The sequence below is a fragment of the Delphinus delphis genome, chromosome 1 (assembly GCF_949987515.2).
Source record: "Delphinus delphis chromosome 1, mDelDel1.2, whole genome shotgun sequence".
NCBI lineage: Eukaryota > Metazoa > Chordata > Mammalia > Artiodactyla > Delphinidae > Delphinus > Delphinus delphis.
This window is the reverse complement of record NC_082683.1, coordinates 38,098,548-38,112,965: the sequence shown is the minus strand read 5'-3', so window position 1 is coordinate 38,112,965 and position 14,418 is coordinate 38,098,548. Positions and strand designations below refer to the sequence as shown.

At 56.1% G+C, this 14,418-nt stretch overlaps 1 protein-coding gene across 2 annotated transcripts; it reads right to left on the bottom strand.

Annotated features, from left to right (window-relative positions):
* Positions 1 to 6,770: 6,770 nt before the first annotated feature.
* Positions 6,771 to 12,125, bottom strand: DMBX1 (diencephalon/mesencephalon homeobox 1). 2 transcript variants are annotated; one of them, XM_060004764.2, is made up of 4 exons: positions 11,972 to 12,125; positions 8,821 to 8,999; positions 8,191 to 8,539; positions 6,771 to 7,225 (listed from the first exon to the last, which is right to left on the bottom strand). In XM_060004764.2, the coding sequence occupies exons 1-4, from the start codon at positions 12,123 to 12,125 to the stop codon at positions 6,771 to 6,773; spliced, it is 1,137 nt and encodes a 378-aa protein (XP_059860747.1). The 2 variants fall into 2 exon arrangements, with proteins under 2 accessions (XP_059860747.1, XP_059860739.1); XM_060004756.1 differs by having other exon boundaries at positions 8,821 to 9,016; positions 11,974 to 12,125.
* Positions 12,126 to 14,418: the final 2,293 nt, after the last annotated feature.

The window sequence follows — 14,418 nt, the reverse complement described above, 5'->3', positions numbered from 1 at the left end:
GGGAACAAGGGTGTTAAACGGCAGCTCGGGCCCGGGTCTGACTCTCGTGTGGGTATCTGGGCAGTGTCTTCAGCAGGCCCAGGGCAGCAATCGTGGAGTATCTCCAAGCACCAAGCTGGCAGTGTGGCTTGGAGGCCTGTGTGTAGGGGGGAGTTGGAGCCACTATCCCAGCGTTGGGGGGATGCTGTCTGGAGTGTAAGCCAGGAAGAGTGCACATCTGGGAGTGGGGCAAGTGTGCAACCTCCAGGCGAGGCTGAGGGCTTGTATGGGTGGTGTGTGCAAGCGTAGCAGAGACAGACACACAGACACCCTGAGACTGTGTGGTGCAATGCAGAAGTCAGCACATCCCGTGTGTATCACACAGAGGATACGTGTGTGAGTGTGTGTGTGGTTGTGAGCGGGGGAGGGTACGAGTGTCCCTGGGAGTTGGGAGTGTGTGTGTGACTGTGGGTGAGAATGTATGCAGATCCCCACCTGACCTCCTGGGGCTGGCCCTGTCCCCGTTAGGAGGGGATCCCAGGGGGAGATGTCTCCCAGCCTGCCAGCCCCCAGGCCTTGGAGGGGCCAGGTCCCCTCTGGGAGACCTTCCTGCCTGCATAGGGTGAGCAGAGCTGCATAGCCGCCTCCTAGGCTGCCCGGGTGATCCTGGGCCAGTGGTGTCAGGTTCCTGGTGCCGGGCCCTCCCTCTGCAGCCCTCTGAGGGCCTTTGTTGGAAGTTCAGACAAACTTGTCAGGGGGGTGGGCAGGAGGCTGCCTCCTAATCGGCTTTCCCAGAAGGGAGCAGAGAATGAGAGATGGGGTGGGGTGGGGGTGGGGGAGCTCCAGGCCCGGCAGCTCTGTGGGAAACGGGGGAGGGGCGGACCCCACCCCGCCCCGCCCTAAAGGGGTCCATCCCCCAGGACCCTCTCAGATGGTGCCCCTTCCACAGGGCCCCCAAAGAACCCTGGACCGAAGGAAAACATGGGCCAAGGTCTAAGGAAATGAGGATTCAGGGAGAAGCTCCAGGGAGCCCCATGCCTTTCTCATCGCACCCACCGTGGGCTGTCTGAGCACCTACTGCGTGCCGGGCACAGGCCACTCAGCCCCTCGGCCTCCTCCAGACCCTTCTCCTCTTGGTCTCACCTAAGCCTCCCAGGAAGCAGGCTGGACATAGTTAATGATTCCCAGCCAACAGAAAAGGAAACTGAGGACTAGAAAGGGGCAGTTATTTGCCCAAAGTCACCAGCAAGCCAGGAGCAGCTTGTCCCAACTCCATAACAGAATTTTCTTTGCTTTGTAGTCAGTGTTTCCCTGAGGTCCCATCCTCAGAGTCCCCTGTGTGATCTTACTTAGTGACGTGGTTTCATTCTCTATCTCTGTTGACAACCACCAAGGTGAAGTGCATGGATTCTGAGGTTAGCCAGGTTCATACCTTGGTTTGCCCAATACTTAGCTGTGTGGTCATGGGCAAGTTATTTAACCTCTCTGCGCCTCAGTTTCTTTATCTGTTAAATGGGGATAATAATACCACATAGAGTTATGTGAGTATTAAATGACAATATCTGTGAGGTGCCAGTCACGGAGAAAGTGTTACGTAAGTACTTATTAAATAAAGTCTAAGCAGCGCAGACAGACCCCTCTTTTGTGCCCTGATCTAGTACATCCCAACATCTTCCCTTGAATAAATTAAAGGTGCCCCAAAGACCAGTCTAACTCGGGCTCATTCCCCTCACCCCAGCCCAAGGGTCCCCATCCACCAAGCCAGAGACTCAGGAGCACCCTTGACCCCTCCTAAACCTGCAGTAACCATAGTAATTTGACTTCCTTCCTCCCACCCCTCCTCCCCTAGTCCACATTGATGTCACCCTCCTCCCACCAGGATGTGACAGTGGCCTCCTCTCTGGTTTCCTTACCTCCTCCTGAGCCACCATGCAGCAAAGGTATGAGGGGTTGGGATTTTCTAAGATGCAAATCTGATCACCCCACTCCCCCACTGGGTGGGAATAGCTCCCAACGCCCCTTGGGCTTGAGTCCGAGCTCCCAGCTTTCCTTTCCCTCCTCAGCCCCTGACACTACCCCGCACCGTTCTCAAGCCCCACCTGGACAGGCCCTGGCTCCCCCAGGGCTCGGGGCTCACCAGCTGGCGGTCCTGCAGCTCTGTGTGTGCTGTGCCTCCCAGGATACTCTTCTCTCTTGCCCTCCTGGTGAACACTGGACCTATGGGACTCAGCTCAAAAGTCTCCCTCCCAAGGGGCCTTCCTGACCTCCCTGGGCTGAGCTAGGGACCCCTCCTCTGAACTCCCATGGTTCTCTATTTTTTGAACCCCAAATAACCCTGTTTTGTACTGTCTTAAGAAAAGGGACCATGTTTTCCTTACTCGTTTCTATGTGCCCAGCACAGGGCCAGGCATACAGCAGGTGCTCAGTAAGTGCTGAGTGCATGAGTGATTTAAACTGCAGAGTTCCCAGGGTGCCCTCTCCACCAGGGAAGGTGTATACCTGGGGCAGAGGTATGTAGGGGCAGGCAGGGCTCCGGGAGGGGCAGCAGGAGATTTGGGGCAGACATTTGATCAGCCAGCCCCTCCCAGGGAGGTGGGAAGGCAAGGTGAAGGGGGTGCTCCCCGCCCTGATCCTCAGCCCCACTGGGGAGAGAGGAATGTGCCTCCTAGGGTCCAGCTTCGACCTGGGAAATGGGGGGGTCAGGGCCCCATGGGTCCCTCTGGCCTGAGGCGCCTTCCCTGGGAAGCCCAGGAAGCAGCTCCCTGCACACCAGTCAGGTCTGCTGGTGTTCTCCTTCCAGGAAACCCCCGGAGGGGACTCTCACCCCCAAACCCCAACCCCGAGCCTGCACCACCCCTTCTGGCTCAGGGGCCCTGTGCAGACCCTCTGTGCAGAACCCCAGGGAAGGGCCGTGACGGCTGAGTAGGGGAAATTGCCAGTCGTCTTTTTCTTAAAAGGAGGAGCTTCATACATCTCCAATCCATCCGGCACCGCAGCAGAGTCCCTCCTCCTCCTCTGCTTCCTCACCTCTGAGGACAAAGGGCTCCCTCCCTCCCAAAGCTGCCTATCCCACTGGAGAATCCCATTGGAGAACAGCTCTGGCTTTAGATCCAGTGTGCCCTCCTGTCATTCCCACAGAACCCCCGCCCCTCTCTGTCCGACATACCCATCCCCCAGACTACCCCAATACCCTCAGCTGGCCCTAGCCCCCAGCTGCCCTGCCACACGGGCCTGGGCGAGGACCAAGCCGCCCAGAGAAGACGGTGGAACCCTTCCCCGCCCTGGTCCCTCTGCTCCCCATGACCTCCCCAGAGTGGCACACCAGCCACAGACTGGTGAGGGCCCTGGAGGGAGCTAGACCACCGTGACCACTGGCCACAGCGCTGGATCACCGTGAGCAGACCTTGAGGCAGACGACATCTGCTCAGCCCACTATGGGCATCTCTGGGAATGAACCTGGACCGAGGGCTGTGCTGCCAGATTCTCTTTTATTAGCCAAGTAGGACAAAGAACAGGTCACAACGTCACAGGAAGTCAGACAGACAGACGGAGGGATACACGGGACAGAGTGTCATGCTGTACTACGCAGGGGGTGGAGCTGGGGAGGGGCATTTGAGTCTTGTTTTTTCAACTAACAGAATAAATAAATACGGTACACAGTGGTTTTGCCACGGGCTGGCACGACCTCTAAGCACAAAAGGTCACAAAACAGCTGGTTTGGAAAGCAGTCTGTACAGCCCGCTGCTGCGGAGTCGGGGTGGGGGCCCAGGCCCCTGGATCATGCTCTGGGGAAGTGAGGAAGCAGGGAAATGGAGACCTCCAACAGGAGGGAGAGGAGAGGAATGAGGCCTTCCTGGAAGGAACAGTCAGAGCCTCTGGCTCTCAGCCTTGAGATGACCAGGCCAACCTGGGCGAGACTTCAGCCTCAGTCTCAGGTGTGCTGGGCCCACCCCAAGCTGACAGGAGATGCAGGGTACGGCTTACAAGTACTCTCCCCTCTTGCTCTCTAGCTGCTTTCAGTCACTGAGGCTGGTCCCCTAAGCTACGCTGAGACTTGCCCGGGGAAGGGGACCACATATACTTTCCTTGCCTTCTCTGGGCTGGTGGAATTGGGTCAATTGAATGAGGAAGTATTGACAAAGCTCTGAGAGAAGCTGGGCTGAGCCAGAGGTGGGCCTGGTTCTGCCATAGTAGAACATGACTCCGGGGTGGACTTGCTCCTTGGGAAGTCAGGGGAGGCTTCCTGGAGGAGGTGGTAATGTCTAGAGCTATTGGATTCCAAGGTCCAGTGACAGTCATTTGCCTCCAGGGACAGGCAAAAAGCTTCAGTCCCCATGCCTGGGCTAGATGAGATTGCTTTCATTTCGGAAACAGAACTTCCTGGAGCTGATCCCAGAGGATAAACCAGAAATCCCTATTGTCTCCTAGAGTCTCTACTACCCTCCTGTCTCCCTGCCCAAGTCTCTCCTCTGATCTCCTGTGGCTCTTGGATTCACCTTCCAAATCTCAGATACCTGATCCTGGCTCAACTGATCCCCCTGTTCAGAAACCCTCACCTGCCTGCCTTGGTCCCTGCCACATCCAGGTGAGATACTGGATTCAGGACCCTCAGCCCCACCTCTCATGAAGCCAGCCACCATTTCCCCATCACCCACAAAGTCTCACTCCACTGCTTTGTTCAAACAGCTTTCTTGGCCCAAGCTACCATCCCCCTCACTTTGCTCCCATCCAAAGCCTTCTCCATCTGCCCTAGGCCAGACGAACTCCCCAAGGGTCATGGGCATCAACTACTCTGCAAAGCAATCCTGCCAGTAGACCCCCCTCTCTTACCACTGGGAGAGGAGGTAAGCCTTAGGAATCTTTACCCTGGTTTTCAGATCCAACTTCCCTAAGCAGGGTGTGGAGGCTTCAGTGGTGAGCTGCACAGGGTTGGGCATCATGACCCAGAATCTGTGCAAGCCATTTCCCTCCCCTTACCCTGAGCCCCTGAGACCATGTGAAGGCTTAGAGATGGGGGGACCACAGAAGCTGGACTAAAACTCAAGAACAACAGGATCCAATCCAGATTGTCTCAACTTGAAAGGACCCATTATACTTACTGGGGCAACTGAGATGCAGAGACTGGAGAGGAGAGGTTGTGCGTGTGACACCCACTGCTCCACAGCAAGGCAACAGTCATTTTCTAATTCATACATTGTGTTTTTGAGAGCCTTTTCGTGGTTGTTATTAATTTAACTAAAAACTTCTGCCCCGCAAGGTTGTAAGCACAGACGTGCAGAATGTTAGAGCCGGACAGGACATTACAGGCCATCTAATCCAGGTGGAGAAACGGGCCCAGAGAGGCTACGGGCTGACTCAAGGTCACTCCACCCGGAGAGGGAGTCTGCTGGGCTGGGTTCCTGGCCATAAGCAGGAGCATACCTTTCTGAGCCAGTGACTACCTGGACAGAGCCCTTACTTCGACAGTTGGCTCTGGGACAGGATGCCAGCAGAAGCCTGAGACTCCGCACTGCTGCATGGTTTGCGCTTACCGTGATCAGGAGCTGGAGTCCGACCTTCCCTCCTGGCTTAGCCACACCCCTGCCCTGCACACTAACTGCAGAACCTGGAGGCCCAGGGCGTGGGACCGCATTCCTCTGAAGACACTTCTCTGAGAGCACCCATTCCCTGCTGCCTCCCTCCACCCAGGGAAGTCTCACCGAAGAGAGGTCTGGAGCCCTGTGGTCAGGCCTGGATGAACGCTGTGGCAGCCGGAGATGCTGCCTTGCCGTTTTGCTGCCTGCCCCAGTCTGATTCCTGCCTCCACTCCCTTCCTCCTCAATCAGGGGTATGGGGGGGGCCTCAAAGCTAGAAAAGAGAGAGAAGAGAACATGCCCTTCTAGAATCTGGGCTGGTGGGGGGGGGGTAATTTAGTGCCCCCTACTGCCTGAAGCTCCAGTGGTTCCAGGGTCTCCAGCGAGGACCGTATCACCTCTACTGGGGATGCAAAGAAACAGCTGCCTCAAGAGGGTGCCGGCGGGGAGGAGACAGGCAGGGAAGAAGCAAAAGGAGAGGAACAGGAAGAAGCAAAATTACTGAAACTAAAAAGCCACAACCCCAAACAAAGCATAGCTTGGGAATTGACAACACCAACACAGCCAGCGCCAAAGAAAGAAAGCGGGGGCAGGGAGGAGAGACATGGGGGAAGATCCAGAGTGGGGAAAACAGAGGCTGGGGAGAGACGGGGTGGGGAACTGGACAGAGACAGGGAGAGAGCAGGCAGGGAAGAAGGAAAGGGGAGACAGAGAGACAGAGAGAAGGGAAGGCCAGAGGGAGATGTGGAAGCTGCAGGTGGAGGCGGGAGCAGCAGAGGAGAAGAGATGGAGCAGGGCAGGGGGCCTGGGGCAGGCAGGTGCCTGAAAATATAGCTTTATATATCTCACATTCCACACACAAACTTACTAGGGACAGAAGGGGAGGAAGGGAGGGATGGGAGGAGGTGACGCTGAGGCAGGGATCTAGCCAGCGAGAGCCTCTCACTCCCCGAGGAAAGCTGGGGGCACCAGCCTCTCACCTCCTCCTCATTCAGCCTCCGTGGGATCCAAGCAGGGCCATGCAGAGGGCAGGGCGTAGGTGTGGGCTTCACCGAGGGCTGGAGCTTTGGTGGGGGGAGGGGGAGAGGGGCAGGAAGCAGGACTCCAAGGCTCCGGGATCCCTGGGCTCCTGGAGTTAACTCCCTGAGAGCCGTACTGGGTTAACCATGGGGCTGGGCTGGGGGCACCCAAGAGCCCTGGCGGGTGGGAGGCCAGCAGTCAGTTGGGCAGCGTATCGAGTCCCAGGGAGGCCGCGTGCTGCTTGGCCCGAAGCCGCAGGTTCTCGATGCTCGTGGTTTTACTGTTCAGGGCAGCCGAGGCAGGTGCCAGGCCTGCGGGGGGTGCGGGCAGCAGTGGAGACCCCCATACGCCCTGGTGGGCAGCAGCGGCCGCTGACAGCGACTGGTAGTAGGACTGGCAGTGCAGTGAGCCCAGAGGGGCCATGTTGACGCCCAGGTAGGGCACGGCGGCGGCGGCAGCCGCAGCAGCAGCAGGGGCCGGGCCCCCCACTTCGAAGGAAGAGTAGTGCACCAGGTTGTTGGTGGCGGCCATGTGCTGGCGGAATTGCTCCTGCAGACGGAAGAGGCTCAGCGGGGATGAGGAGTAAGAGTGGGAGGGGCCCAGGAGGCCGCCCCCGGGGGCTGCAGGGGCCAGGGCCAGGCTGCCCGGGGAATCTGCAAGCAGAGAACCAAGAATCGAGGACTCAGGACAGGGCACTGGTCTGCCAGGAGGGCTCCCTCGGCCTTGCCACCCCCTTGGAGCTGCAGACAAGACAAGGCTTTGGCTGAAACCATATCCACCCACGTCAGCCAGGGCTGAGCATCCCCCAGGATCCTGGGAGGGAGGGACCCAAGCTTCCTGGAGGAGCACCAGACTCTGGAAGGCCCCCAAGTCTGACTTCTTAGGGAGACTCCTTTTCTTTTTTCCTTTTTTTTTTTTTTTGGTTGTTGTTTGGTTTTGGTGGGACAAAAGAGTTTTATTTACTCTTGAAATCGTCACAACAGAATCACAGATTGACACGGGGAATGGCTGAGCCATAAGCAAGTCAGGCAGTACAGAAATGTCCCACCCAAAGACTCCTTTTCTTCTCAAGGGCGGTCACCTCCCCTTCCCCTCTCCTGTCTGTGGCTCCCCTTCCCCTCCAGCTCTCAGCTCACAGCCCCATCCACTCCCTGCCTGAGCCCAGGGTTTGTGTCTGAGCTATGCCTCCTGCCAGAGCTCTGTTCCGTCAAAAACACAGCTCTGAGTCTCTGCTGCATGTGGGACTCTCTGGTACCCATATGGTACTCACCCAGTATGCACTGGTACATCTGTACTGGTTGTTAAAATACTGGAAAATTTCCATAATGGTTGATAAATAGCTTTTGCCCTGAGCTCCCCAAGTACCCCTCCCCTGCCACACAGCCTCTCCCCCGACCCCCTAAATTCCCTGGACCCTTCCAGGATTCAGCAACTAAAGGGTGACCACCTGGAACAGGCCTGCTATGGCCAAGTCCTTTCTCTGGGTCAGGTCCAGTGCCACCAAGGCTAACTCTATCACTGCTCTGACACCCCTCGCCAGCCAGGCCCGCGTGCGACTAGACCTGCTTGTTCTCCCTTGGCTGGGCCCCGGCCCACCACAGCTGCTGCTGGGCCTCACCTGCCTTGGGGCTGACCCTCTTGCAGCCCAGCCCCTTGCTCTCAGTCCCAGGGCTCTTCTCAGTTTTGGAATCCGCAGCCCCTGCCCGGGGGTCTTCCTCCCGGTCTGGCTGGTCTTCGGGGGCTGACTCGCTGGCCGACTGCTCGGATAGGCTCAGGTGAAGCTCAGCAGGGGGGTCGCCGCTGGGCAGGCTGGGGGGCTGGTCGGCCTCCAGCGGGGTGTCTGGAGTCAGGACCTCAGTCTTTCCTTCCCCGTGGGAGCCCTCAGCCTCCTTCTGCTTCTGGAGCTGCTCTTTCTGCAGGCTGCGCTGCTTCTTCCGGAACTTGGCCCTGCGGTTCTTGAACCACACCTGGGAACAGGGCGAGGAGAGCAGGAGTGGGGGGGGAAGCAGCAGAGCTGAGGGGCAGGGTGCTCCCGGAGGGAGTGTGAGTGGCAAGGTTGCCCCCGCCCTGTAGCAAACACACACCCACAATCCTTTCCAACCCGCCCTCCCTGTCGCTGAAGGCATTCGTGGAGACACCAGTTGCAGTGTGGCACCGAGGGCTAAAGTGCTGGCTCCTGGACAGCAGGAAGCCAGATCGATGGGCTGGTGCTTGCCTGCAAGGTCTAGCTAGAGGAGCCGGGTCCTACCTGTACCCGGGCCTCAGGTAGGTTGGTGCACATGGCCAGCCTCTCACGCATCACCACATCCGGGTAGTGAGTCTTCTGGAAGGTCTTTTCCAGGGCCTCGAGCTGCTGAGCCGTGAACGCCGTGCGGCTGCGACGCTGTTTGCGGTGCTGGGAGCCATAGCGGGCCTCCAAGATAATGTCTTGAAATGTACAGCCGTTGGAGGGCAAGGAGAGGGGGCCCATTTAATTATGGGAAATAGATTTTGAATCTTACCCTGCTCTGACCCACTGTGGTCCTGCCAGAGCTAGACCCTGGTCCTTTCCCCCTTGGAAATCACCCATCTCCTCTCCACGTGGCTGGATTTTCAAGATCGCTCCACCCCATCATTCACTATCAGGACCACTGAGGTCTAACTCATCTCTATGAATGGCTGTCAGGAATATGACTGAGGGGGATCTTCCTTATTTGGTTTGGGATGGGTGGGTAGGTAGGTGGGTGGGCATTGCCCTAAAATCCTTAAAGTCCCAGAATAATAAGGGTATAATATTCTGAGAGTACATGATGCTAATAATTTGGAAGTCCATGTCACAAAGCTTCTAATAGCCTATGACCCTTAGATTCTAGATACCAACAAAATACTGTCCCGACCATGAGAAGCCAGGCCATGACTTATCTGCAAGGTACACTCAGGAGAGGTCTGACTGAGGAGACGGAATTCACTGGCACTTGATCCTATGTCCTCTGGGTATGAATCTCATCGTCCCAGTTGGCCTGTGAATCTCTGATGGCAGGACCTGAGGCTCCTGCTCTTATGTCTCCTCAACAGAAAGCCTGGCTCTGGCAGGGCCCTCAAAACACAGGAAAGCCTTGTTGCGTGTGGTCTTGACCCTTCTAGCTGCTTCCTCCAGGAGGGAAGGACAAAGAGAGCAGGTACTAACCACCACAGGCTTGGAGGGGAGACAGGCCTGGTGGACCACAGATTCCACAGTCCTGCCCACGTGCTGGGAACATGAACCTCCCAGCATAGATGTCTGTCTGGGGTTGCTGTCTAGCCTCCAACACTTCTGCTTGACCAGTCCCTGGAGGATGGACAGTTAACCTCTCTCTCCCCGCCTACCAACACCCATAAGTGGACCCTGGACTATCTATGCTGAAGGGAACCCGAGCTGTGTCAGCCTCTGCACAGGGCTGCCAAGGTCCTTCCCCTGCACTCCAGGGACTGGGGAGTCAACGCCACACTCTAAACGAGGAAGTAGGAGGCAACTGGGTATCCAGGAAGCCTCAGACTTTGGGCTGCTCCTTTTTCAGTGTGAAGAGGGAGCCCTGAACCTCTTACAAACTGGTACTGATCCCAGCCTGGACCGAGCCCTGAGCTCATGCTGGTCACGCTGCGGGAGGGGAAGGAGTGAGGACCCCTCTCAGTAGAACACTGGGTGTGGGAGCAGCAGCTCAGCCTTCTGCTGCTGGCTTCAGGGACTACAAAGGTGGGAGGTAGTCACAGCCTGGGATGCCAGGCTCTCTGTACCGTCAGCAAAACCTCCTGCTGGAAGGCGAGGCCTCCATACAAAGGCCCGCCTGGAGCTCATATCCCTCCTTCTCAAGATTAGAGAATTGGTGGGAGCACTGAATACTCCACTTCCTCTGTCCCCACCAGCAGAGGTGAGCCTCTGTCCCTGACTCTTCCTCTCTGAGCCCTGGAACATGGTAAGGATCAAATGTCACCACCAGCTTGGGCACAGGGAATTCACTCCAAACCAGAGAAGCAGCCACAGCCCGGGCAGGACTGCACCCACATCCCCATGCTGGACACTGATGACCCCAATGCTGATCTACAGAAGGAGACCAGGGGCTCCATTTTGCCCACTGAGCCCTTCCCAGAGCCTGGCAGCATCTAAAGGAGTAGAAGCGGCCGCCTCACCCTCCCTGCCAGGCCGGAACCCCTACCCAGGCCTCGTATCCCAACCCATTTCTGTGCCTTTACTCACGCTAGTCCCCCTTCCTTGTCCTATTAAGGCCTGACTCCTGCTCCGTGGCCTCCAGGAAGCCCTCCCTGGCTGCATCAGCTGATCATGCTTCTCTGGTCTGCCCCACCATTTGATCCTGGCCACATTCTTCCTGCCGTGCCCTCTCATGAGTCTCTGGGCACCTGGCCTCCCTGGGAGTGTCCTAAAGCTCTCTGAGGACCACCTGGCCCAGGGCCAGAGCAATTCACCAGCTGCTTGAGGTTTGGCCTGGGACAGGATGGGGCGGGTGGCTTCACCTCCCAGGAAATCACGTTCCCCACCTATGCCATCAAACCCTTCCCATGCTCACTGAGGGGCTGCCAGGGCAGGGCAACAATCAGTTGAACTGGGAGAGGAGGGACCAGGCTGCAGCTCCCTCATGGGCACTTCCCCTGGGACCCGGGTAATAATTTCCTCTGAGCACCTACCAGTCCCTACTGAATACCTTGATTATGTTATCTCAAATAACATCCCAACCATCCTATGGGATGGGCACCACCATGTTCCCTTTTATAAAGGGGGAAGCTGAGGCTCAGAGAAGAGAGGTGAGTGGGCAGACCCTACAATGACTGCAAGTCTATAACTTCAAAGCTCAGATTTTTAGCCATAATGTCACATTCTAATCTCCTACCCCAGCCCTGCCTAGAGTTAACCTCTCTGAGCCTCCATTTCCTTGTCCATACAATGGAGATAATAGCCTCCCTTTACTGGAGTTGAATGGTTAGACGCACAGAGAGAGAGAGCGCGCCTCACACAGTGCCTGGCATACAATCAGTGATCAAAACATGGGAGCTGTTACAGATGGGACTCCCTGGGCACTCCAGCCACTTCCTAGCTGGAATGCTCTCGGCTAGTCCCTTACCTCCTACCTCAGTCTCTCCACCTGTGAGAGAGGCTAATGAATCCCTCCCTCACAGGGTGGTTAAGGGAATCTGAAGGCATAGGGCAGCTCCAGGGCCCAGCACAGTGCTGGCAAACAAGGGTGCTCTGGACACTCGCACACAGATTTTGAATTGACATCTCCCTGTGTTACTAAGTGACCTGGGTCTTCCTGAGTCTCCCAGAGTAAACGTTCCCAGTACTCCCTCCTGTCTTCACCTTCCAGAGTCTCTTCCCCCAGGTCTTTCCTCCAGGCCCCCCAGCCCCCGTCCCCACAAACGGCCCTTACCAGCCAGGCGCTCGGCCAGGGTGAGCGCGTGCACCGAGGGCCGGTAGTCGGGGGCATGCTGGGCCTGCTGGGCCGCCTGCTGGTGCAGGTTGTACATGGCGCTGAGCGAGTTCATGGCGTGCAACGAGTACCCGTTCACCCCGTAGTGCTGCATCGCGGCATGTGCCTGCAGACCAGGGAGAGGGAGGGGATGTGAGTGAGGCCATGCGGTCACACTCTACCCTGGCGGAGACACCACCCAAGGTCCGCACCTTGGATGCCCACCTCACCCCTGAGAGATTCTGCTTCCCCATCGGAAAGTGGCCTGCCTTGCCCACAGCTAAGAGCAAGAGGGCTCCTGCATGTATTTATTCATTCACCCACTCATTCATTGATTCACACAGCAGGACTTGTGTAGGGTTTAGTGCTCTGGGCTCTGGAGTCAGCCTGCCTGGGCTGGAATCTCCACTCTGCCATCTGGGAGCTTTGTGGCTTTGAGTAAGTCACTTAACTTCTCTGACCCTCAGTTTCTCCACCTGCAAAATGGGGTTAGTAATAGTACTTATCTCATGTGGTTGCTGCATGGATTAAGAGAAGCCTTTACAATAGGGTCTGGCACGTAGCGTGTGCTCAAACATGTTAGTCATTGGGATTCATCAATCCGTTTGCTGCTTCATGCAGTCATCTCTTCATTTAATCACCCAGGCACTTACTCACTTGCACATCATTGTTTTGCTCACACACCTATTATTTATTCAACAAACAGCCACTGAGGCTCACACAGGGCCAGGTCCAGAGCTGGCCTGGGAACACTGAGGCATTCGCTCTGATGATATCGTGGATTACAACCCTCATATGCTGCACAGCTTTAAGAACACTGTTGCTGTGACTGTCATACACACACTGCCATTGCCTCCCTCTATTCTCACCGTATTGCCAAGAAGCAAGCAGGCCAAGAGCAATGAATCCCATTTACCGACGAGTCAACTGAGGCTTGGAGCAAGAGCAGTGACGTGTTGAGGCCACACAGCCTGTCCAGTGCCTGCTCTGCCCCACATTGCTTCAGCCTCATTCTTTGGTGGCCAACGCATCCGAGAGCACATCCCTTCTGCTGAGGTGGCTCGCATCAGCATGAGGCTGCCGGGGCCCCACCAGCCCCAGGGCTCCTCCGGACCCTTGCAGTCCTCATCTGAGTGCCCACCATGTATCGGCCTGAAACGTCACTTTTGGAAAGTGGTCCATTTGATAAGAGGAAGGACGTGTCCAGATGTCTCAGCTCCCCACCCTCACTGAAGTGGACACATCACCAAACATCCACAGCACATACGTGCACACACGGGCATACACACGGTTCATGCACAAATACACATACGCAGACATTCTCAGCAAAGCATTCACATAAGCAGTCAGATTTGCACACAAATTCGTGAACATTCACAAACACAATGTCATTACCTCCACAGTTCCACACATAGATGTTCTTACAGATAGCCATCCACGCAGCACATGTATCTACACACAAACGTGACACTCATACACATTCATGTATTACACATATTCATTCAACAAATATTCATTAAGCACCCACATACTAAGTACCAAAGTCCTTGCCTTCACGGAATTTACCTTCCAAGGGAGGAAGGCTATAAAACAACAAATAAACCTATGTAGTAAAGTCAGACAGGAATAAGTGCTCTGAAGAAAAACAAGGCAGAGGCAGAGCATGACGGGAGGAAAGGTGAGGCTGTTTTAGAACGTGTGGTCAGGAAAGGGCACTGTGATATTTGAAGTAAGCCATGTGAATCTCAGGGGTCGGGCGGGGCGGGAGTAGATTTTCCAGGCAGAGGAACAGCAAGGACAAAGGCCCTGAGGCATGAATAAGTTTGGTGTGTGTGTGAAACCGCAAGGAAACCAGAGTAGCTTGAGCACAGAGTGGGAGGGGGCGTGTGGGGGAGGGGAGGTGGGAGGGAGAGGAGGGGTCCCGATCCCAGGGGGCTTCATGGCCCATTGTAAGGGGTTTGAATTCTACCCTGAGTGTGATGGGAAGCTCCTGGATGGTCTTGAATAGGTGAGGACCAGGATGATTTGCTGTTAAAAGCTCACTTCAGCTGCTGTGTGGAGAACAGACTGCAGAGGGTCAAGAAGAGAAGCGAAGAGACCAGGCCAATGCATAAGCCCAGGCCAGCGACCGAGGTGCCTTCCACTAGGGTGGTACAGGTGGAGGGGGGAGAAGTGGTCAGAATCAGGACATAGTTTGAAGGTAGAAATGACATGACTGCTGATAGGTCAGTTATAAAATGTGAGGAAAAGAGGGCAAAAAAAAGAATACTCTAGTTTTTGGCCTGAGCCACTGAGTGAAGATGGGTCTTTTCCTGAATCGAGAGCTCTAGGGGAGAAGCGGCTCTGGGAAGTAGGAGGTGGGGAATGGAAATCACAGCTTTTTGGGGACATGGTAAGTGTGAAATATG

Coding starts and splice junctions, on each gene's coding strand:
- DMBX1 (XM_060004756.1), bottom strand. CDS start 12,125: ATGCAGCACTACGGGGTGAACGGGTACTCGTTGCACGCCATGAACTCG. Junction 9,017..11,973: donor ACCCTGGCCGAGCGCCTGGC/TGGTAAGGGCCG, acceptor CTTGCCCTCCAA/CGGCTGTACATTTCAAGACA. Junction 7,226..8,190: donor GAGGGTCAGCCCCAAGGCAG/GTGAGGCCCAGC, acceptor CTCTGCTTGCAG/ATTCCCCGGGCAGCCTGGCC.